Consider the following 24,431-nt stretch of genomic DNA (forward strand, 5'->3'; position numbering starts at 1 on the left):
ATAAAGATGGACATTCTTTGTAAACCTGTGTTTGAGAACTGAGATTCCTATCATAGTCGGAGTACAGGCACGAAACACCATACAAATGGCGACCCTAATACTATGCTCTCCCCTCCCCATATCCCCACATCAAAGACTGGAAACCCTTAGATCTGCCAGCTGCAGAATGCCTCCCAGTCCCCAGCCCCCAGCCCCCAGCCCCCAGCCTTCCTGCCTTACCTGGGGAGCAGGTGCTTACGACTGACACACAGGGCGGTCTGGTAGTCCTGGGTCACACACACTTTGTGAGGGCTACATTTCACCTTCAGGCAGGGGTCCTTGGATGGGTCCAGGGCTGAGGCAAAAACAAGAAGGAGGGCGGGGTTAGGACCTCCAGGGACATTTAATTTTTCTTTTTTTTTTTGGTTGAGATGGAGTCTTGCTGTGTCGCCCAGGCTGGTGGACAGTGGTGCGATCTCAGCTCACTGCAACCTCCCCTTCCCGGGTTCAAGCGATTTTCCTGCCTCAGCCTCCCAAAGTAGCTGGGACTACAGGCGCTCACCACCACACCCGGCTAATCTTTGTATTTTTAATAGAGATGGAGTTTCACCATGTTGGCCAGGCTGGTCTCAAACTCCTGACTTCAGGTGATCCACCTGCCTCGACCTCCCAAAGTGCTGGAAGTACAGACCTGAGCCACTGCACCCGGCCTTAATTTCCATTTCTACTTAAATAAACAGGTAGAAAATAAACCAACCATGTGTTTGCCCTCGGTGCTGTTCTCTGAGGCTGGAGGGGAACAGAATGAAAGCCCAAGCCTGGGGAAATTCTGTGTATATCACACATTCTTCCTCAACATCAGGGGAGCAATTCCTTTGTGCTCTGGGAGTTTCAGCATCTTCAGCTCAGGCAGGAATTACTTTTAAAAAATCCTTTCAAATTTTATGTGATCCAAGAAACAAGAGCTACTTTTACCTCTTTGGTTATGAATCTGGTGTTGCTTTTTATGACTTCATTCATGCCAAAGTTTACTCATTTCCTATAAAAAGTCCTTGAGGACAGAGTTTTTTGCTTCCATTCAATAAACACTAACTATGTGCATAAACAACCTATTTTAAGTTTTTGAAGAACTTCACGATGTATGAGACAGTTTGTGCTGTGCAAAGTTACAATGTACCAGGGAGGGGAAAGCTTACACATAAATATTTATTGTGCAAGGCAGAATTAGATAAGGACCATGACGGGCATATAAAATGATAACAGAGCTCAAGAGAAAAATGGAGATCAATTTCTAGGGCAAGGATTGGTGAAGCATTAATATGTGAATTGGATCTTGAAGGATGGGCAGGATTTTGAAAAGCAAAGATAGAAAAAGCAATCCAGGCAGAGTGAACCGGCACAGCGAGTGCAGGGAGGCATGTTCGGGCAATCATAAGATACTCAATCTGACTATTAAGTGTGGTTTGTGGGGAGGTAGTAATGAGACGGGAGGGGGTGGGGGGAGTTGATTCAAACAAGTAACTCCAGAAAGGGTCTCCAAAGACAGCAGTTCATATATTGCAACATTTCCTGGAATAGGCTGAGCAGCAGGCCCTCGGCTAATCAGCACTCTGCATGCTGAGGTGCACATGCTCATCATTGGCACAGAAGAGGCCTCGGGGAATTCTCTACAAAACAAAAGCAATTGTGCCATCTTCCAGCTCTGGGGCCTAAAGACTATTAAGTAGTAAATCTTTCATAACTGCTCTCCACAGTCAGGGAAGGTGATGTCTCCCCATGTCCTCCCCATGCAAACATTTGGTTAAACAAATTGGTATCCTGAGCAGGTACAGCAAAACTTCTACAAGAAATGACATGGTCAAAAAACCAAACCAAAACAAACATAAAGAAATGTCACAGAGCCCTCAATCATGGACTCTTAGCCATCCTGACTCCTCAGCATGTAGAGGACGTCACCGTTCCTCTCTTCCTGCTCAGGCCCAGAATCTGCACGCTACTTTCTTCAGATGCCTGCTGAGAATTTCTCAAGAGTCCTGAACACACAACATCCAAAGGTATTTCTGCTACTTGAACAGCTTAGCTGGCTCCCTCCACTGCTGCAGCTTCAGCAGCTGTAAACAGAAGCCAGGCTGCATTCTCAGGCCCATCTGGAAAGTAACAAGACCCAAGGCCCAGTCCTAGGGGAGTCACCTGGTAGAGTCTACTCCCCAAGGGATGTGGCTCTGATACTTGGATCTTAGCAGAGAGAAATAGGCTGTGAGATAAAAGAGGCTGATTTGAGCCCCAGGGACAAAGTGTTCATTCACTCAGAGCTCTTAAGCTGAAGGCAACCTCTGCAAGGCAGGTGGCAGGGCCCTGTGTCTACCTTCAGAGTCTTCCAAGGCTGGGCCTTCCAGAAACTTGCAGCAAGAGCTTCCTGGTCCTAAGTGGAACTCTTGGTTCCTGGGGATGTCTGCATGAGAAGCCAGGAGGCTGGTGTGGTCTCAGCCCAGGGCACTGCCACCCCACGCCAAACCTGGGACTACAGCTCAGCCAACTTTGACTCGTTCTCCAAGAATCATCCAAAATTGAGTCAACAATTAAGAATGATTACCAGATGACCAGTAATGATGAAAATTTCTCAAGGGTCCTGAACACACAACACCCAGTGGCGTTTCTGGGGCTTGAACAGCTTAGCAGGACATGTCAGTCCTTCATTGCCCATTCTCACACTTCCACATGCCACAGGATGAAGACATTTATAGATCTCAAGAAACTTGGGGACTAGACCACTGGCAGCCTCAGTCATAGTTACCAGATGAGGTATTTCCCCCAATACATGCCAAGTGCTGCAGCAGAGAACTTGAGATTTTCACTTGAGTGGATGTCAGAGATGGAGAAAAACAGGCTGGCCTAGGGTGATGGGTGTCAAAATCTGCAGTACTACCTGACAAGTTTTGTGGCAGAATTTGAGCTTATTTTTGCCTCTGCAGCCAACTTTGTTAACGTGCCACACTGCCCCCCGGGTGGTCTCAACCGACAGTGCAATCACAAGGATCATGAATCAGCTGAGCAGAGCCGGGAACAGCACAGACTTCAGGGCGGTGTAGCTTCTGGGACTGAACCCTGCCTCTGCTGCTTGTTAACCTTGCTATACCTCACTTTCCTCTTCTGTGAAAACGGGGATAAAAACAGCACCTGCTATTGCATGGTGGTTGTCATGAACATTTAATGAGTTAATATCTGTAAGTACTTAGAACAGACCTGGAACATGCTAAACACTTCATATGTCTTTATTAAGTTGTTTGTGTTTGTCTTTTGTTCCCAGAGTAAATAATGAGTTTTCATAGTAACAAAGAACCATAGTTAACACTCACCGAGTGCTTTTGACATACAGGCAGTGAACTAAGCCCTCTGATTGGATTACCACATTTAATTTTCATAGCTATCAAAGGAGGTAGCTGCTATTAATGTGCAGGTCTTAAAAATAAATTGCTAATGAGAGATGCAGAACAAACCTGGGCTGTGACTCCAGAACCCAAATTCTTCACCAGGGTATGCTCAAAGCATGAGAATCTCCTACTATCTTCTTTAAAAAGCTGACTGGGGGACTTACCTCACACCAAGGGTCCAAGTGCACCATATTCTTGAGAGGCTTTTGGGGCAGAATGAGACTTACTGGGTAAAAGGAGGGGGCAGCCAGGTGATCTGGTGCTGCAGAGGATGGTCCATGATTCCCTCTCAGTACACCCCACAGGATGAGGTCACCAGCTCTGATCTTCCCCCAGAGGGTGGGGTGCCCAGCTCTGGACACCTGAGCCCTCAGCCTACCACCTGTGAATGCAGCCATCCTCCAACTGAGTCAAAGGAACCATGGTCTGGTCAATTTTGTTCCTATAGTCTTGCCATCTGTCACCCTGCCTTGGGCTAACTCCTGTAGACCACCCTCCACTTCTGGAAGCTAACATTTCTTTGAAAACCAAAAACCTCCAACCCAAAATACTAATAAATAAAAACTGTTCGTTATTAAACTCCCTACACATACTTAACAATTTGCATACAGAAATCAAGTCTGCTAAAAATCAATTACTAGGGTCTGAATACTTCAAACTTGTATGCAAATTATTTAGAGTAAATGAACTTCACAGAGCAACAAAACAGTAACAAATCAAGCTGTCAGTGTTTGTTTCATCACCTCGCCGCATTTTGTTTTTGAAAAACAGCAACACTGGGATTGAAAGGGGATGAGGAGTGTGTCATTTCCATTTAAACGCAGGCCTCCCAAATACGTTTTTCCTAGCAGCCTCAACGCTCAGGGTGACGGATGCTCCTGAAAGGCACCCAGCACCAGTACTGTAAAGGACTGCGGCTGCACTTTGTAAAGAGAAGGATAAGAGATCCGAATAATAAGTGGCATTTGAGAGGCCTTTTAATAAGTAGGGGAAACTGCAGGTGAGAAGGTAGGAGAGACAGCTGAGCGTGACAGCCCTGAGCAGGGTTCAAAGTTTCCTTGTCATGGTGCTACTGATTTCTTGGGGACCTTGCTCTAAGTTTCAATCTCTCTCTGCATACGAGGAGTGACGGGATGCAGACATCCCCAGAGGGTGACAAAGCCCTGTGTCCTCTCTACCTCTTCTATCACGAAACCTGCAGGACTCCTGTGGACCCAATCAGGACAGCGTCCCTAGCACAGAGCAGGTGCCCACCAAAGGTTAATTTTATCTTTCCCACCTATATGCAGAAGTATTCAAGAGTCAACTGGCACCCAGCACATATCCAATTATTTTTTCCAGAATGACTTTTTACAGAAACTCTTCTCAAGGAACAAACCAAGAATGATTTAAAGAGATTTGTAAGCTGTAAAGTACTGAATTCAAAAGCCAGTTAATTACTAGTTTCATGTAACTTTTTTTTTTTTTGATTAACTTTATTTTTAAGCTCACTACTTGGTCTCAATTAAGGTGGTGATATTTTAATTATCTTAATTGTTTCTGAACTTGTTTTTCAGTTCAACAAGTTATTGTTTTAATTAGCTACATTGATTTTAAAATCCTGAATCAAGCCTTTGCGCTCTCCTTGAGCACATCTTGTAGGCTAATTGGCAAAGGGTCATGACACCTAGCACAGTAGAGCTTGATACCATCTCAGAGATGCTGAGATGAGAAGAAGGTTCCATTTTATGGGTTGGCCCAAAGGGTTCCTCACCTGGGGGAAATCACACATATTTGTGTTTATTCAATTAACATTTACAGAGTATCATTCAGTGTGAAGCATCTTTCTGCAGGCTAAAGGTGAATACAAAGAGGTGAGCAAAAAGATATCCTTCCAGCTCTCCAGGGGTTCACTGTTGAGCACTGTTGAGAGGAGAGTTCTATGGGGGACAGGTGAGGTACCTAATTCAGCCTTTCAGGGGGTCATGTGAGAATTCCTGAACAGACTGACATCTGTGGAAAAGTAGGTTCAAACCAGATAATAGGATGAGGAAGAAGACTCCAGATAACAGGAAGCTGTCTTTCCAGGGGTAAGAAAGTTTGTGGCAGGCTTAAGGAATCCAAGTGTTTCATCGGGCTGGCAGAGGTTGGAGCAGGCCAGTGAGTAAAAAGGCTGGAGAGGCGGCTGAGCCTGGTCCTGAAGGGCCTTGGAGCCACAGGGACCATGCTGGGGAGCCAGGGCCTTTGAGTTCCACCATGCCTTCAACCCAGCATGCAAGAACCTGTGACCAGACTAAAGTCGGGGGAGAGGGGAAGGAAGAGGGAACCCTAAATATGTATTTTATGTAGAAAGTGGCACTTAGTAAGAACAGACACACTACATATATTCTTGTCCTCCAAATGACAGAGGATGTCAGGGCTGGAGGGCCCAGTGGTCCTCTTAGAACCCCTTTTCTCCTGCCAGGAACCTCCTTCCTCCCTCTCCCCAGGAACATCAAGCCACACAGGATTCTGGGAGGCACAAGCCTCCTGGCTGAGACCAGTAAGCAAACGATTAATCTAAAACAGCAGCATGAACTCCTGGCCCACTCTGGTGACTTCCAGAATCTTCCTCAGGTCAGAGGCCCCTCGATTTGCAAAAAGTCCACCAGTTAAAGATGGCCTGTTGTCTCGCTGTTGCTTTTAAGACTGCTCTCTGCCTGAGTCATGCTAACCCAAGGTTCATGTGAAGAGCAGACACTCCCAGTGATTCATTAGGAGTGACTTAATGGACGACTGACAAAGAAATTACTCCAAACTGTGAAAACCTCGTCAAGCTCAAGCTAAGAGCAGGAACATTTATGGCAGCTTGTCTGTCCCCATGGTAACCCGTGTATGCATCTTGCCTCCCGCGTCTCCAGAGAGGCTTGTTCACCAGCTGACGACAGAGTCTCTCAGAATATAAAACAGAAGATTCTGCCCATACAATCTTTGCTGTAACCAGGGAAGAATGGCAGCTTGGAAAGCCTCCTCACCATTCTTTCCTTTCGTATTCAAGGGGCTGGCCAAGTTCTCCCAGGACAAATAAAGGACCTATTGGTCATGTGCCTGGATAGGGCAGAGAGCAGAGTGACACCAAGATCGGACTCCTGCATTTAAGGATTGGGGAATCTGTGGGGAGCGACACGGGACAGACAGAGACAAATAGGCAGAGGATAAAAAGATGAGTTTGACCAAAGATAGCCCTCCTGGGAAGAGACCTTTTCTTTCCCCTTTAAACTGAAGGCCTGGGGACTTCTTTCTGTGTCAAAGCTAAAAGCATGTTCTCTGTTACATTATTTATGTGTGTGTGTGTGTGTGTGTGTGTGTGTGTGTGTGTGTGTGTGGTCGGGGAGTGGGTTATAAACTGATAACAGCCTTTTTGGGGGGCCAATTTTTTGCTTGTGCCCTTAAATGATAACAACTGTTAAATGTAGGTAGATGGGTGTATAGAAGTTTATGGTATCCTCTCACCATTTTGGTACATATAAAAATTATAACAAGCAAAAAGGGAAAAAAGAAACATCCTATGATCCAGCAAGTGAACATATTAGGCAAAAGTGTTCATCTTAATAATCTATAATAAGGGGAAATTACAACCATTTGAATGTCCATCTGTGTTAGTCTGCTCGGGCAGCCATAACAAAAGTACCACAGACTGGGGGCTTAAACAACAGAAATTTATTTTCCCACAGTGCTGGTGACTGGAAGTCTGAGATCAGGGTGCCGGTAAGGTGAGGTTCTAGGAGGGCTCTCTTCCTGGCTTGCAGACAGCCAGCTTTTTGCTACATGCTTACATGGTTTTTCCTCGATGCAAGCACTTGGAGAGAGAGAGAGTCAGCTCTCTCTGTGTCTCTTCTTATAAGGACACTTATCCTATCAGCTCAGGGCTCCACCCTTTGGACCTCTTTTAACCTTAATTACTTTCTTAGAGGCCCCCTCTCCAGATACAGACACCCTAGGAATTGGAGCTTCAACATGGGAATTTGAGGGGGACAAAAACATTCAATCCAGAACGCCAACTGTAGGGAAATGGTTTAGTTAATTACATAATACATATTTTAAACGTCATGCAGCTATTTTACAGAAACTAGCAGATCCATATTTGGTAACATAGGTAGATATTTATGATAAATTAAGTGAAAAGGCAAGTTGAAGATGAGAAAACCAGTTTGAAACGGTAAAGTAACTTCCCAGCACCATAAAGCCTTGACGGCAAAGCCACTACTCAGAACCAGACCTGCCTTCCTCCAAAGGAAGTGCCTTTCCCTTCCCTACCCTTCCTCTCCCCATAGCCACAGCCACAGCCTCCGCCCCACTCCCAGACCAGGGCCCTCAGTTTCTCCTGATTGCCCTCTATCTCAAATCCTGTGTGCAGCAAGGAGACAATGACAAGCCATGACCGTGGCCAGCGTTCAGAGCAGGTGACCAGCCCTGGGAAATCTTGGCATTTGTCTCTGAGATGAAGGAGTTAAGGACTACCCACTACTGAGAGTGGCTGGGAAGAGCTTGGCCCCTCTGCTCACATGCAAAGCAAGACATTATGAGCAACCACTGATAAGCCCAACATGGTAATTTACACGTCCTGATCATTAGAAAAGAAGGCGTTAAGAGGGGTCTGCCAGAGCAGCTGTGGAAATGTGAGTCATAAAACCAACGACCACAAAATTTTATTAGCCTGGGCAGCCAAGCCTCCCTTCTCAAAGCTGTCATCTCACATTTTCCCTGCTCCCCAGCTGCTCTGACAAGGACCCTCACTCAGCATTTCCATCAAGAAATTGATTTCCCTTTGAAAGTGGGGTGGGAGTGGGGAGAGGAAGTAGAAGGAGAGGGGGGATAAAATAGAAAGGAAAGGGAGGGAGAATATTACATACTCTGTCACCTAATTAGGGGGCTGACATAGAGACAATGACAACCACCAACTATAGAATAATGTACTATTATCCTAATTCAACAACAAAGAAATGGATACAGAGATCAGATCATTCTTAATTTACCAACTGGTAACTGACAGAGAAATGTTAAGTCTGTTTGTGGTCACACAGTCAGTGAGCCTGGATTTTAATCTTGGTGAGTCTCACATCAAGGCTGATACTTGAAGTCACTAAACCACTAATGAAAATAACTTGTGATGGGGATAAAGGCAATGATTAAAGTGTCAATTAGCAATGTACCACACCCCTCTGTCCACCTTCCCCAAGATTCATGTTACCCAGAAGACCTCATAAAAAAAGCCTTCCTGTGAAAAAAGATTGAGCTATCAGAAATCAAAGCCAAATTGTTGGTTATCTTAATAAGCTTGTATTACTTTTATAATGAATACAAAAGTGCAAGCTGCTTTTAAAGGCAATGCTGCTGTCCTGTGAACTTAACTCCCTCTGACTTAAGAAACAACAGGACCAGGTGAACTAACTGTGTTTCCTTCTGTGAGAGGTTTCTGTGAAGTGTGTGTATGTTCCACACTGCTAATGGGGAGATGCATGAAGCCTGGTGCAGCATGGGACAGGGCAGTGTGGGCAACAGGAGCTGAGAATGGCCTTGCCTATAAGTAGAGAAAAAGATATCATCCACAGAGAAGTCTTTACCTTCTCATCCATCACAATGGCAAGAATTTATTAAAATGCTATAATAGTAAAGGTACTTGGGTTCTATTTCATTATAATTGACATAAATTATTCATAAGACATTTATGAACAAACGAGAGAGATTTACTCAAAATACAAAAGAACCAATTCTATAACCTAAGAGAATAAGAGGGCATAAAAAGCATAGTAAAAATCAAATATTTCCTGGAAAAAAGTATACTTAAAAGATCACTGTGGCTCATAAAGTCTGTCTTTTGTACCTATGCTTCACTTTAATGCAATTAAAATTTCTATAAAAACATGGAGCTTTCCCCAGGCCAAAGACATCCAGAGAATTAACTCTTTTGGTTCTGATTATTCTGACATTATTCAGTAGCCATGGTTGTTGATTATGTAAGGATTGGGAAACTCAGCAACTCCAAGAATTTCTGCCAAATTTTTAGTGTACCTAGAAGATAAGAACCCAAGCATTTGGCTGGGAGAGATGGAAGTTTGAGAGGAGAGAGGCAGCTGTCCCACTTCTTGCCTGTGAGATATCTTGATGGGTTACTTAACTCTTTAGGATTCAGTTGCAGGCAAACAGATCCACTTTACTGAGATGTTGTGAGGATCTGATGGGATAACACATGAAGGTTGTCTAGCACAGGGCCTGGCGCACAGTTCACACTCATTTATTATCTTCATGGCTCTTACCACCTCTTTTTACCTTGCTCCTAAAATACAGAAAATGGATGTCCACTAAGGGCAAGGGACCCTGGACACCTCAGAAATACAAGATCCTGGAGCCATAATTCTGTTCACTCTTTCTAATCTCAAAATGGTAAACTCTGTAAGAAGAAACATTAAAGCTTTTCAACATCAAGCATGGCGTCCACTTTGTCCTGAAAACTTCTGCTGACTAACCACATCCACACCACTGATGAACCACCCTACAACAACCAGGTAGCTCATGCCTCTCTAGTACAGCCCTCTGCCTTGTCTCTACCCACAGATAGTAAGGGCTGGGGATAAAGGATGAAAATCCTCTTCGTCTCCTAAGTTCTGGGCACTAGGTTCACACAACAGAGCCTTGTACACAAACCTATGCTCGTGCTCTTTTTGTTTTAAGAGATGCTTTTTGGGCTTTGAAATGTCACTATTAAAGAGTCACAGAGTTTAATTGTTAAAGTATCCTAAGGGCCTACATTCCAGCACTGTTGGTAAGAGGCTAGAAAAAAAGAAGAGCTTGGTTAGGGAAACAGAATCTGGCAAATATTGTTGATCCAAGCAGACAGGAGTCCAGGGAAGTTGGCGGCAAGGGGTATGTTGCCGACAAATGGGCAGGCAGGGCTCAGCAAGGCAAGTGTGGTGTATAAGGTTGGTGCTCTCTGATCTTCAGCCCGTGAATGTCTTCTGCCCTCTCCTACAGAGCCTGGCAGTGACAGGTGTTAATTGAAACCAGAACAGGAAAGTCTGTAGGGAAAGCCTACCCCAGATTGGAAACAGGGATCTCAAATCACCTCTCAGAGCCTCAGATGAAGAGGTCACTTCTGCAGTATAGCAGCCTATGGAACAGAGCTTCAGTGGAGCACTCTGGTGAGGTCATCTCTCAACAAGTCTAAAAATCAACTAAAGGAAGGGAAACAGGTAGCCCTACACCATATGCATCTAGCACAGCCTGGTCACTTCTTCTTTCTCTTGTGTTCCCATAATCCAACCTAATCCTTGCTTCTCAGACTATATGATATGCCAAGGAGAATGCAAATCTATATTGAATCTCCCTGCAGCATCTATTTTACTAGACGGTAGTAGGTAATCTAAAACTTATATTTTGTATTTTGTAATTTTGTTGTTGTTGTTGCTGTAGAGGCAGGATCTGGCTATGTTGTCCAGGCTGGTCTCAAACTCCTGGCCTCAAGCAGTCCACCAATGTCAGTCTCCCGAAGTGTGGGAATTAGAGGCTTGAGCCACTGAGCCTGGCTAGAACTTATTTATGTTAAGGCAATCACCGATCTACTATGGAATGGAAAGGAAAATGTATATACACTTGTATAGAAGAGACTTCAAGAACGTACATCTCACAGTGGATTCTGCCCCCTGAACCTCAAAATAGGTATTTGCTCTTACTTATCCTTAGGAGCTCTTTGGTAGGAAAGTTTGAGCAGTGTTGAAAGTATTGAACAAGTTTAAAGGGTCCTAGAATGAAGTGGTAAGCTCTCCAGGGTACTGTTATGTGAGATAGAAAATCAATACCAGTAAAAGTACACACAAAGAACTCTCATAAGCAAATTCTTTATTCTCGCAGGACCAGAAAGCAGCTCCTATTAAATCTGACTAATTGAAAATGTATCCCATGCCCCCTGAAACAGATTTCCATACCATCTCCTCCCTGGAATCTCAATCCCACGGGTGAAAGGTCCTAGAGGTTTTCAGAGAACTGACCCTATAAAGTTCAAAGCTTGTTTGAGAGCCTTGTAAATGCCAAGCACTGGGTGAGGTATTTAAATGAGCTACAAAGCATTTGCAGTTCCCCAGATATATTAAAATTAAAGCTGTTACTACTTTCATCCCTCTCACTGTTAATTTTTCAGAAACACTTGGCTGTGTAAATGGATATTTGAAGACTATTCATTTCCAAGCCCTTTCTTTCTCCAATTAGAGCAGGTTCATTTCTGCTTCCTTAGGGTGGTTCCCAAGGTTGTTAAATTTCATTCCTCAACTGATAACATTGAAGCAATCATGACAAAATTAGTGTTGATTGGAGCTGAGGTTTCTTGGGGCATCTACTATTAGAAACCACCTCAAGCTGGGAGAAAAATGGTTGCATCCCCCACTATCGGAATTGGCAAGTGCCATATAACTTAAGTCTTATGTATTCTTGTTGTTTCTCTGTTTTTGTGTGTGTGTCCTGTGCTATTCAGTCACGGCTAAAATACTTCATCAATGCATCTAAATAAGCTAAACAATTCTCAGTTCCTGCCTTGCTCGCAACCAGCTCTTTCCCACCTCTCTCTCCACCAATGCGCCACTCAATAGCTAATCACTTCCCTTACATTGGCTAAGATAAGGGCTATCATGCTAATATAAAACATAAAACAGGGCTTAACTGCACATGGAAGATAGTTGCAACAATAAGTAATGGAAAAGGACCTATGGGGTTTCCTAAGACAAGCATAAAACAAACACAAAGGGCAAAATCTTTCTTTTTTTGTTCTATAGCAATAAATACTGATCACCTAACAGGTAAGACAGAGCAGAAAGAAAATCATCTTTGGCTACTATAATGGCTGCAAAATTATTTCCACCAGAGGGGTTGTTGACATTCTAGTTTTTGTTAAAGTTAAGGATTCTAATTTTTTCTTTTAAAGGAGCCTCATGACTGTCTTCTACAGTCTGGCTTGAAACTTCCCTTCCAGAATACAGTTCCCATTTCCTGCCAATATTCTCCTTATCGTCCAATATTTACCCTGCCTTAATTTATATGGACAACCCACAAACCTTGAAACATTTGAGGTGCTTCCGTGTCTCTTGAGTCTTGACTGCACTGTCCAATACAAAATACCATTCCATTCTTACACCACCTTGGGAGGCCAAAAGAAAGAATTAAAATTTGCCAGAGATAATTCAACTAGTAAGTGGCCAGTCTGGGGTTGAACTGTAAGTCTAGTAAATCCAGTTGAAGCTCCAAGAGACTAAAGACACTGTCTATCCTCTTCACTGCCACATGCCGCTTCTCACCTAACACAGTGTCTGGAATATCATAGGAGTTCAATAACTATTGCTGAGCCCAGGTCCTTGGTCTTAACCACTACTCTAGCCTGCTCTGTGAGGCCAGGGGCCAAGTTTTGCTCACTATTTCTGAATCCCAAGTCCCCTGATATGTGTCTGCTGTAAAGGACATGTTCAGTTAATGCTGAAAAACTCTGTGCAAGGGGCATCTCTGGGTGGATCTAATAACTTAAGATTTCCAGGTCACAAAAATTCAGAGCTGTGAGAATCCCTGGAGTATTTCCAGACCAATACACTCACTTTTCTTTTATTGGTTTTTTGTTTCAGAGAATAAAAACACTCATTTTTAATGTAGGGAAGGCTTCAATTTGTCAATTCAACAAACATTTATGAAACTCATTTTATATGTCAAGTACTATTATAACCATTGAGAATTCAGAGATGCTTAAGACAGACAAAGTCCTAGCTCTTAAGGAACTTATGACCTAGTAGAGAGGTGATAAGAAAGAAACGAGGGGAGGACAAAGAGGCCAGGCACTGTGGCTCATGTCTGTAATCCCAGCACCTTGTGAGACTAAAGAGGGAGCATTGCTTGAGTCCAGGAGTTCAAGACCAGCCTGGGCAACATAGCAAAACCCTGTCTCTACAAAATTTTTTGAAAAAAAATTAGCCAGGCATGGTGGCACATGCCTGTAGTCTCAACTACTCAGGAGGCAGAGGTGGGAGGATCCCTTGAGCCCAGGAAGTCAAGGCTGCAGTGAGCCATGATCATGCCACTGCACTCCAGCCTGGGTGACAGAGCAAGACTCTGTCTCAAAAACAAAAAAAGAAAAGAAAGAACGCAGGGAGAGGAAAGAAGAAATAGACACGGAAGAGAGGTAACGAGAAAACATGAGATAATGATAAGACCTAAGCAGCACATTTTAAGAGTGATATAATAGAGAGCTCCTAGATGGTCACTCTGGATTAAGTGGTCAGGGAATACCTCTGAGGAGGTGACATTTAAGCCATGATCTGACAAGAGGGAGCCAGTGTTTTGAAGATCTGCTGAGGAACAGTGCAATCCCAGGAGAGGGACTGCAAGGGCCCCAGGATGGGAAATGGCCTTGGAGTGTTGGATAAAGAAACAGGTAGCAATAGATCTCATGACTTTTCCAAGGACACACTATTGAACCAGGACCAGGAAGTATCTTTAGAAAGATGGGTTCTCACATCAGCGTGTGCATTGTTGGTGCAATGAGTCTCCAGATATCTGATGAACATGTTGAAGTCTAACTGAGGTTCATCAGCAACAGTGGACTGGCCTTGCTCCAGATCTGTACCCAGCTTTATGATTATCATAATGCCCTCACAGACCCAAGGGGCTGCTTCAACACAGGGTTCTTGAGTGACCATTGCTCAGTGCCAAAGCTAAAGGTGAACAATCTGCAGAGAACCCAGATCGCCAACTTCCTAGTCACGGTCTTTACTCCTATAAGCAAATCACCAACATGTATGATAGAAATTATGTGGAAGGGCCAAAGGAGAATGAACTGTGGGCTTCAGACATAGCCAGTTCCAAATCTGAGCTTAGCTCCTTGCATGCTGTGTGCTGTGTGAGGTTGGACAAGTTACATAGTTTCTCTGAGCTTTAAAGAGGAGTGGTAACATCTCCCTGATATGGTGGTCAGGAGGACTGGGTGAGACAATGTGTCAAATTGCTTAACATTGATCTCTGCAAGTCCTCAGTAAGCATTAGTTTCAACTCTTTCCCACATGATCCCTTTTAAGCATTCCTTTCAGGTGCAGCAGCCCAAACTGGGCCCCTTTTCCTCTTCAGGTTTCTCCAGCAGGTCATCTTTAAGCCAAATTACAGTCCTGAAATTCTGTTGCCTCTAATCTCTATTTCCCAGGAGACCTCCTGTGAGCTGCCCCTGGTGCCAGAATGGCCATGCTATCCACAGCAGTCCCCTGTCCCCTGCTGGTGAGTCCCCATCTTAATGGGCCTGCACTCCACTCTCACAACTCCCCCAATCAGAAGACTGATCACCTCCCTCCACTGTTGTCCAGTTAGCCAATGTGGGGAAAGGTGAAAGGATGGTTTAACACCCTCCACTCAGTGAGGTCACGCTGGAAACTGATACGTGGCACTCCATCAACAGCAGAAAGGAGATGAAATACGGGGATACCCTTTCTCCAAATACTCCTTCCCCATGCAAATGTGTAACAGAGATTTTTGGCACCACTTCCCACTGGCTGGGACTAAACCAGCCATCAGGCTTTTTTGTGATCCTGTAAAAGCTAATGAGAAGATGTGTGTCTGTGTAATTCAAACAGTATCCATTTCATGCCCAATCATTTTTTAAATGGGCAACAAATCTCCCTAGTGTGTTCCTTTCTCTGACAAACAAAGGCTCCGTCTGGTCTCTTTGTGGGCCCTGTCCAATCAACAAGGGCAAGAGGCCCTTGATGCCTGTTCAAAGCCCTGTTACAGGGCAGACCCGCTGGGCGGCCTTGCTCCCTCCTGAAAAGTTTCTCTCATTGGAAGCCAAGTCAACATCTAGAATTTTCAACTCAGACTGATGAAGCAGGTCACTGATTTCCACCGATTTCTAAATGGCAAGTTGACAACTTTTCAGACTACGTTCACTCCTGTTTCAGGCAGTAGCATTAAGGGATAGAGTAAGTCAAAACCACATAGCATCACCAGATAGGGTAGCACCACAATGTGAGGGGCCTCTGGGGTGCATTCCTGGCTCCTCAGGTCCTGGGGGAGCAGGGTAAGTGCCTCTGAGCTCTGAGAGTGAGAAGGGCCTGTAGCAATATAATACTTTTGCACCAAGTATTGCTGCAAAAATGAGGTGACATGTGAACGTGGTCTGCCCTGTGAAGCTGGCCTCTGCTGTTCTGGCTTCCAAGGGTCATGAATAAAATAAACAACCACAATGCTTAAATTCCAAAGACTCCTCAAACCATCCTTCTCTATCTCAGCAGAGTTTGCATATTCATATCCTGGGGCATAATTCCTCATGAGAACACATTGCCATAGCAACCCATCACCTTTTGACCTCAAAAGGGAAATTAATAGGAGAATAGAGTTTATTCTGAAGTAGTTTGATATCCAATAATTCATGTGTGTGTGAAGCACTGACCTTCACTGAGCACCTACTACTACATCATTTGGCGTGATGAATATACATGTTGAAAAGGGAGGGCCTATTCCTGTGCTCAGGTAATTGCAGGCCTGTGAAAGGTATCTGGTAGGTGCCTGGTGTATATGACCTCAAGGAATCTGTACAGTAAAACCATGAGCCAGGTGTTCCCTTCATCCTCATTCTATAGCCAAGGTAACAGAGAAACTTGTTGAGAGAAGACCCAGAATTTGCTCAAGCACCTGGAGCTAGAAGGGACAAGGAAGAATTCAAACACAAATGGATCCAGAGCCCTCCTGCACCAATAAGCCCACAGGTATGTGGTGACCAGCCCATATAGTGCTTTTAAAATAAGTGGCTAGCAGTAAGAAATTAAGGAATATCACACAAAAATCTATCATAAATTTTGGGGTTATTTTTAATAGAAAGATCTGGCCACACTTGGGCTTGCACTCCCCCATGGCTGCCTCTTTCCTGTTATCATTTCCTTCTCCCCCTTTACACTCCGCTGCCCGGGTCCCTTCCTCCCTCCTGCACTTTTACATGAATTGCCGCTTGGTCCCACCGGCACTGGTGTTTGCACTACCTAGAGCTCCATAAGAACACATCTTTTCTTCATAAAATAAACAACCACACTGCTCAAATTCCAAAGACTCCCAAGACAACTTGGATGGGAATGCTCCAGGAGGATTAGTTTTCTGTAGTTTAAAAGCAGTTCCCAGTCCTTGGTACTTCATTGTGTGGCAGACAACATGATAACTTCTTTTTTAGCTTAATAGGCTGTCTAATTATTCTTCCTTTGAATTTTTTTGCATCTGAGTAATTAATTTAGCAATCCTCTGTCCTGGAAAATTTTCCCCTCCTACTAGGCTGGACTCTGCTTTTTTCTTTCAGTCTCAAGTGTGCTGTCTAAATGCTGTTGGATTCCAGAGGTGACTCCCAGAGCAAGAAAGGGACCTCCTCCTCCCGGTGCTTTTGCCGGGCTGGGTCTTTACCACCATGTATCCAAAAGCTGGCAAGTGAGGAAGCCTTCTACATGATTTCTCTCTCCATAGAGTGTTTTGTTAATCACTTGGTTCCAATCCCATTCCCCAGGCACTAATCTCTGAAATGATATGAATGAACAGAAACTCCTATGGATGAAAGGTTGGTCACTAGGATTCTGGTAACAGTTTTTTTTTTTTTTTTTTTTTTTTTTTTTTTGAGACGGAGTCTGGCTCTGTCGCCCAGGCTGGAGTGCAGTGGCCGGATCTCAGCTCACTGCAAGCTCTGCCTCCCGGGTTTACGCCATTCTCCTGCCTCAGCCTCCCGAGTAGCTGGGACTACAGGCACCCGCCATGTCGCCCGGCTAGTTTTTTGTATTTTTTTTTAAGTAGAGACGGGGTTTCACTGTGTTAGCCAGGATGGTCTCGATCTCCTGACCTTGTGATCCGCCCATCTCAGCCTCCCAAAGTGCTGGGTCTGGTAACAGTTTTTAGATGGTTTAAAATTTGCATATGGGGCCAGGTGCAGTGGCTCACACCTGTAATCCCAGCACTTCAGGAGGCCGAGGCAGGTGGATCACCTGAGGTCAGGAGATCGAAACCAGCCTGGCTAACGTGGTGAACCCCGTCTCTACTAAAAATACCAAAAAATTAGCCAGGTGTGGTGGTGCTTGCCTGTAATCCCAGTTACTTGGGAGGTTGAGGCCGGAGAATCAGTGAGGTTGAGGCCGGAGGTTGCAGTGAGCAGAGATTGTGCCACTGCACTCCAGCCTGGGCAGCAAGAAGGAGATTCCGTCTCAAAAAAAAGAAACCACACACACACAGAGAAAAAAAACTTGCACACAAAACTTTATGGGCATTTTTGTGATGTGGGGTCCCAAATGCCCACTCCCCACTAAAAAGACAGATGTGGCCAGCTGATCCTGCCTCTCCCCATCCTGGTGATTCCATCCCAATGACTGTCCAGAGACTCTGCAATGTGAAGGAGGAGCCCCAGGGCAGAGGGGACACTGGCAATGATTAGACTGGGGTTCCTGTTGCCTAGCCCTTTGGCCTCCCCTTAGTCCTTTCACATTTCCAAGCTGGGGATTTCCAGGCTTTGGCAGCCTCTGGGAGCTTTGGATACCCTTCCTGTGACAGCTGAGTCACATTCTGTTGCTAACGTTCAAAGAACTCCTTGGCAATATAGGCTCATACTCTGCAGAGAACTTCAAAACGGTCTCTGGTTAGAAACCAGTTTTGGGACATGGAACACGTCAGTTGAAATGCAGCCAACATCTGGGCAAGTTAGCACACTGAACCTTACTACTGGGAAGGCTCTGAGTGATTAGGGTGAGTTGATTCTCCTCAACACCACAGCCCACAGAAAGCTGCTCCCTGGAGATGAAAAATACTATGTATATCACTGGAATGGGTGTCATGAAATGTACACAGAACACTCCACAAAGTACATCTGGAAAGGGGGCAGTGACTGTGCCACAGAAGGGAAGGAGTCTCAGGGGGCACCATGACAAGGGAGGGACCATGGAGAAAGGACAGGTTGGGGGTGTGAGAAGGCCTCTGAGCAAATCTCATCCATTTCACAGGGATGAGGTGAATGACCTGGTCTGCAAAGGAAGGGATCTCCTAAAGAGATGGCAAATTGCCAATTTCTCATGTGGCTTCTCCAGGATCCACAGGGGAAATATGGCTGCCCATGGCTCCCAGCTCCAATAACAGGAAGAGACTGACATGCTCTTATTCCCAAATCTAAATTCTCAGTCTAAATGATCAGGTATACCTGACTGGTCCAGCAGGAATCAGATGCTCCCCTTGACCAAATCAACTATGGCCCAGGGAGGGAAGGCTTATCTCAGGAAGCAAAGAGCCCACCCATAGTCTTTCTTGCCCCTCCTTTCTTTGATGGAGATACAATATTCCTAGAGAATGGGTAATTTGGAAGTGGAAAAATACTTCAAAGAATATCAACATCAGAAGGAGTTACATAAGGCAAGAAAATACAGATTTCTTAAAATGGGATCACTTCTACTTTAAATATTCTAGGCCATAGAATAAATACCTTAGAGTTGACAATGTCAAGTATATGTTGTCTCACAAATCTCCAAGAAAAGCTAATTAGGATCATCAAAAAACCCAATGCTTTCTGAGATTTTAGTACACCCATCACCTGAGTAGCATACACTGTACCCAATATGTAGTTTTTTTATCCTTCACCCCCACCAGCCAGCCCCAATGCCAGCCTCCCACTTCTGAGTCTCCAAAGTCCAACATATCACTCTATGCCTTTGCATACCCATAGTTTAGCTCCCACTTATGAGTTAGAACACGCAGTATTTGGCTTCCTGTTCCCAAGTTACTTCACTTTGCTTCAACAAAGTTGCTGCAAAAGGCACAATTTTTTTTTTAATGGCTGAGTAGTATTCTGTGGTGTATATATACCACATTTTCTTTGCCTACTCATTGGTCAATGCGCGCTTAGGTTGGTTCCATATCTTTGCAATTATGAACTGTCCACTTTTAATTCTAGTTCTCTTTCTACCACATCTGCAATTACTTCCTCCGCTGAGGTCTTGAGTCCCTTGAAGCCATTTATTTCTATTTTTACTTTAAATTTTTTGCCAACCCATGTCTATATTTTTATTGGACATCTGGCATGTTTTCTTTGCCTTGGTGAACATAAGGAGGTAAATAAGTCTTTTTTTTTCCATAAGTTACTGGGGGACTGGTGGTGTATGGTAACATGAGTAAGTTCTTTAGTGGTGATTTGTGAGATTTTGGTGCACCCTTCACCCGAGCAGTGTACACTGCACCATATTTGTAGTCTTTTATCCCTCACCCCCTTCCCACTCTTCCCAAGTCCCCAAAGTCCATTGTATCATTCTTATGCCTTTGTGGCCTCATAGCTTAGCTCCCACATATCAGTGAGAACATACAATATTTGGTTTTCCATTCCTGAGTTACTTCACTTATAATAACAGTCTCCAGTCTCATCCAGGTCACTGTAAATGCTGTTAATTCCTTCCCTTTTGTGGCTGCATAGTATTCCATTATATATATATATTCCATTATATATATATATAGATATAGATATGAGATATATATATAGATATATATGAGATATATATATATAGATATATATATGAGAGATATATATAGAGAGAGATATATATGAGATATATATATATATCTCACAGTTTCTTTATCCATTCATTGATTGATGGACATTTGGATTGGTTTCACGATTTTGCCTTTGTGAATTGTGCCACTATAAACATGCATGTGCAAGTATCTTTTTCGAATAATGACTTCTTTTCCTCTGGGTAGATACTCAGTAGTGGGATTGCTGGATCAAATGGTAGTTACATTTTTAGCTGTTTAAGGAAACTCTACACTGTTTTCCATAGTGGCTGTACTAGTTTACATTCCCGCCAGCAGTGTAGAAGTGTTCCCTGTTCACTGCATCCACAGCAACATCTACTGGTTTTTTGTTTGTTTGTTTGTTTTTTGTTTTTTGTTTTTGATTATGGCAATTCTTGCAGGAGTGAGGTGGTATCTCATTGTGATTTTGATTTGCATTTCCCTGGTCATTAGTGACGTTGAACATTTTTTCATATGTTTGTTGGCCATTTGTATATCTTCTTTTGAGAACTGTCTATTCATATCCTTAGCCCACTTTTTCATGGGATTGTTTTTTCTTACTGATTTGTTTGAGTTCACTGTAGATTGTGGATATTAGTCCTTTGTCAGATGTCAGATTCTGAAGATTTTCTCCCACTTGGTGGGTTCTGTTTACTCTGCTGATTGTTCCTTTTGCCACGCAAAACTCCTTGGTTTAATTAGGTCCCAGCTATTTATCTTTGCTTTTGTTGCATTTGCTTTTGGGTTCTTGGTCATGAAATCCTTGCCTAAGCCAATATCTAGAAGGGTTTTTCCAACATTATCTTCTAGAATTTTTATAGTTTCAGGTATTAGGTTTAAATCCTTAATTGATCTTGAGTTGATTTTTTATAAGGTGAGAGATGAGGATCCAGTTTCATTCTCCTACATGTGGGTAGCCAATTACTCCAGCACCATTTATGGAAAAGGGTGTCCTTTCTCCACTTCATGATTTTGTCTGCTTTGTCGAAGATCAGTTGGCTGTAAGTATTTGGGTTTATTTCTGGGTTCTCTATTCTGTTCCATTGGTCTATGTGCCTATTTTTATACCACTACTATGCTGTTTTGGTGATGATGGCCTTATAGCATAGTTTGAAACCAGGTAGTGTGATGCCTCCAGATGTGCTCTTTTTGCTCAGTCTTGCTTTGGCTATGCGGACTCTATTTGGATTCCATATGAATTTCAGAATTTTTTTTTCTAGTTCTGTGAAGAATGATGATGGTGTCTTGATGGAGATTTCATTGAATTTGTGGATTGCTTTTGGCAGTATGGTTATTTTCACAATATTTATTCTACCCGTTCATGAGCATGAGCATGGGATATGTTTCCATTTGTTTGTGTCATCTGTAATTTCTTTCAGCAGAGTTTGGTAGTTTTCCTTGTGGAGGTCTTTTGACTCCTTGGTTAGTTATATTCCTAAGTTTTTTTTTTGTTTGTTTTTGTTTTGTAGTTATTGTAAAAGGGGTTGAGTTCTTGATTTGATTCTCCACTTGGTTGCTGTTGGTGTATAGAAGAGATACTGATTTGTGTACATTAACCTTGTATCTGGAAACTTTGTTGAATTCATTTACCAGTTCAAGGAGCTTTGTGGATGAGTCTTTAGGGTTTTCTAGGTATACAACCACATAATCGGCAAACAGTGACAGTTTGACTTCCTCTGTATTTGGCTGCCCTTTATTTCTTTCTCTTGTCTGACTGCACTGGCTAGGACTTCCAGTACTACGTTGAAGAGAAATCATAAGAGTGGGCATCCTTGAATTGTTTTATTACCATATTACTATATAATCTATCCATTCATTCATTGATTCAGCCAAAAACTTCATGTATCCCAAAAGCTATTGAAATAATAATAAATTTTTTTTAAAAAAAGAAGTGGACTAAAAAAAAATAAACCTAATGCTTTACACAAACTATACTCAGGGCATCCCATGTTACCCAGGAGCCTCTAAACTCTCTCTCCAAGTGAGGCTGACTACCTGGGTTGCCAACATGACCCCACACTTGAGTTTCTTTGGGCTCCAATGGCAGTAATTGCTTATGCTATAAAATCATCATTGCTTTCATCTACACAATTTTTATGATTTATATTTTGAGTTATGCTTCCTTGGTTTTTGTCTTTCTTGTAACAAATTGTGAGCTCCTATCTTATATAAACATTTTTACTTCACTCAGAGCAGCCAGTACCATACTTTTGCTGACGAAATGTTATTAACAAGTTTATAATAAACTCATGCTTGATAACATCCTGGCTACACTGAAAATGTTGCCGTCTCCAAACTGTTTTTGTATTCAAAAATCCAGGATTTGCCTGCATCTAAGATGTGAGCAAGATGGAAGATTTTTAAAACTTATCTTTTTCATCAAGTATTCAATGCCACAGCTATCCAATTTCCATTATGTAAGAATAAGATACAATAGCTGTCATATTCTGGGTAAGATCTAAAAGTTGTCACTCCCTATTCTCATCTTTGGTGATACATTATACATAGAATTATCTCAGTGTGAATTCAGGTCCCCAACAAAATATTTGGGCTAGCTTTATATCTTTACTTTACTTACCAAGCTGGTAAGAAAGTTGTTTTTCTTTCTTTCTTTTCCTCCCTCCCTAGGGGAAAAAGATGCCCCTTATCAATGTACCATTCCCATTTGTTCTAGTCTCCCGACGAAACCTTCCTTCTTCTTATAATCCTTTCCTTCCTTCCCTCCTTCCTTCCTTCCTTCCTTTCTTTTTTTTCTTTCTTTCTTTTTTTTCTTTCTTTCTCTTTCTTCTTGAGGTGGAGTCTTGGCTCTGTTGCCCAGGCTGGAGTACAATGCTGGGATCTCGGCTCACTGCAACCTCCACCTCCAGAATTCAAGCAATTCTCCTACCTCATTCTCCCAACTAGCTGGGACTACAGGCATGCACCACCATACCGGGCTAATTTTTTGTATTTTTAGTAGAGGCAGGGTTTCACCATGTTGGCCAGGCCAGTCTTGAACTCCTGACCTCAGGTGATCCTCCCACCTTGGCCTCCCAAAGTGCTGGGATTACAGGTGGGAGCCACTGCACCTGGCCTTATAACGCTTTCTGAAATAAGAGTATGAAAGAATGTGTGCCTAAATCAGGGATGATTTTTCCCTCTCCCTGCCTCAGTAGACATTTAGTAACGTCTAAAAACGTTTTTGCTTGTCACAACTGTGTGCAGAGGTGCAGGCGATGCTACTGGCATTTAGTGGGTGGAGGCCAGGATGGTGCTAAACATTCTACAATGTACAAGGCAGCCTCCTCCCCTACAACAAAGAATTATGTGGCCCAAATGTCTATAGTTCCGAGGTTGACAAATCCTAGCTTCGATATACAAGATGTGCTGGGAGAAGCTATTGTTTAAAAACTCCTATGGAGCTACAGTGATTTCTGTATGGGAGACAAGAAGGAAATAAGTGAACCTGGCAGTTATTGGAGACATAAAAAAAGAGGACAGGAAACTGAGACATGTCCCTAAAGAATCTCCTGAGAGCCTACTTACTCCACATCAGCACTGGAAGGGTCTTTCAGAAATAATATAAACCATTTCCTTGTGATGCTATTTGGGAATGGAGGAGCAGAAAGGGAAGGCTGACTTTTCCAAGGTTCTTAAGCAAGTTAGCTGCAGAGCTGAAACTGGAACTCTGGCCTCATACCCCAGCCCAGTGTTCTGCCTACTGTATCATGCTGATCTTAATGAAAAGTGAAGAGGAAACATTGCTCCAAAAACTACCACTGGCCTTTAAATTAATTAAGAGAGATGGGAAGTGAGAAGCCAGTAAATGTATTCAACAACAAATAATGTATTTAGCACCTACTATATACCAAGCACTGGTTTCAGTGCTGGAAATACAGCAGTAAATGGGGAAGAAAAAGCCCGTGCTGCCACAGGACTTACTTTCTAGTGATATATGCAAGAGAGGCAGCATGGCTGCCAGGGAAAGGTAGCAAAGATAAACAGAAGTCTAAGATACATCTGGTACCCTCCTGGGCTCAAAGACCTCAGTGGGAAAATTCCCTAAGTACCTTTATAGAAGCTATTTTAGGATGATGTGACATTTTACTTCAGGCTCTAAAAATTCCACAGGTCACTAACTAGTTCACTACTAGGCAACGAAAGAAGAGTAATAACATCAGCCAACACTTCCTGGACGTAAGTGTATGTGCAGGATGCTATCTTACCATCTCACTAACAATCTTTTGAAGTAGGTATCATTATCCCAGTTTATAGATGCAAAAACTTGGGTTTGATGACATAAAATAATTAGTCCAAGTTAGAGGAACTCACCCTCAGGTCTGTCAGCCTTCAAGGCCTATTCTCTTAGTGACCAGGCTAGATGGCACGAAGATTTCCTAAGTTTTTGGAGCTAAGATCCATCAGTCAGTATGGCAGCTACTCCAGGACAACATGTGACCCTCAATTTCCCTGTTCCTTTACCAAGGCACAGCTACAGTT

General features: G+C 43.3%; 1 protein-coding gene across 2 annotated transcripts in view; it reads right to left on the minus strand.

The window, feature by feature from the left end:
• Positions 1–24,431, minus strand: part of SPOCK1 (SPARC (osteonectin), cwcv and kazal like domains proteoglycan 1) — a 524,236-nt gene that overhangs the window by 166,359 nt on the left and 333,446 nt on the right. For both annotated transcript variants that reach the window (XM_009209152.3, XM_009209151.3), the window contains one exon: positions 220–334. In XM_009209152.3, coding sequence (XP_009207416.1) covers positions 220–334 — 115 coding nt within the window. The remainder of the gene's footprint in view (positions 1–219; positions 335–24,431) is intronic.

This window comes from Papio anubis, chromosome 5 (genome assembly GCF_008728515.1).
Source record: "Papio anubis isolate 15944 chromosome 5, Panubis1.0, whole genome shotgun sequence".
Classification (NCBI taxonomy): Eukaryota; Metazoa; Chordata; class Mammalia; order Primates; family Cercopithecidae; genus Papio; species Papio anubis.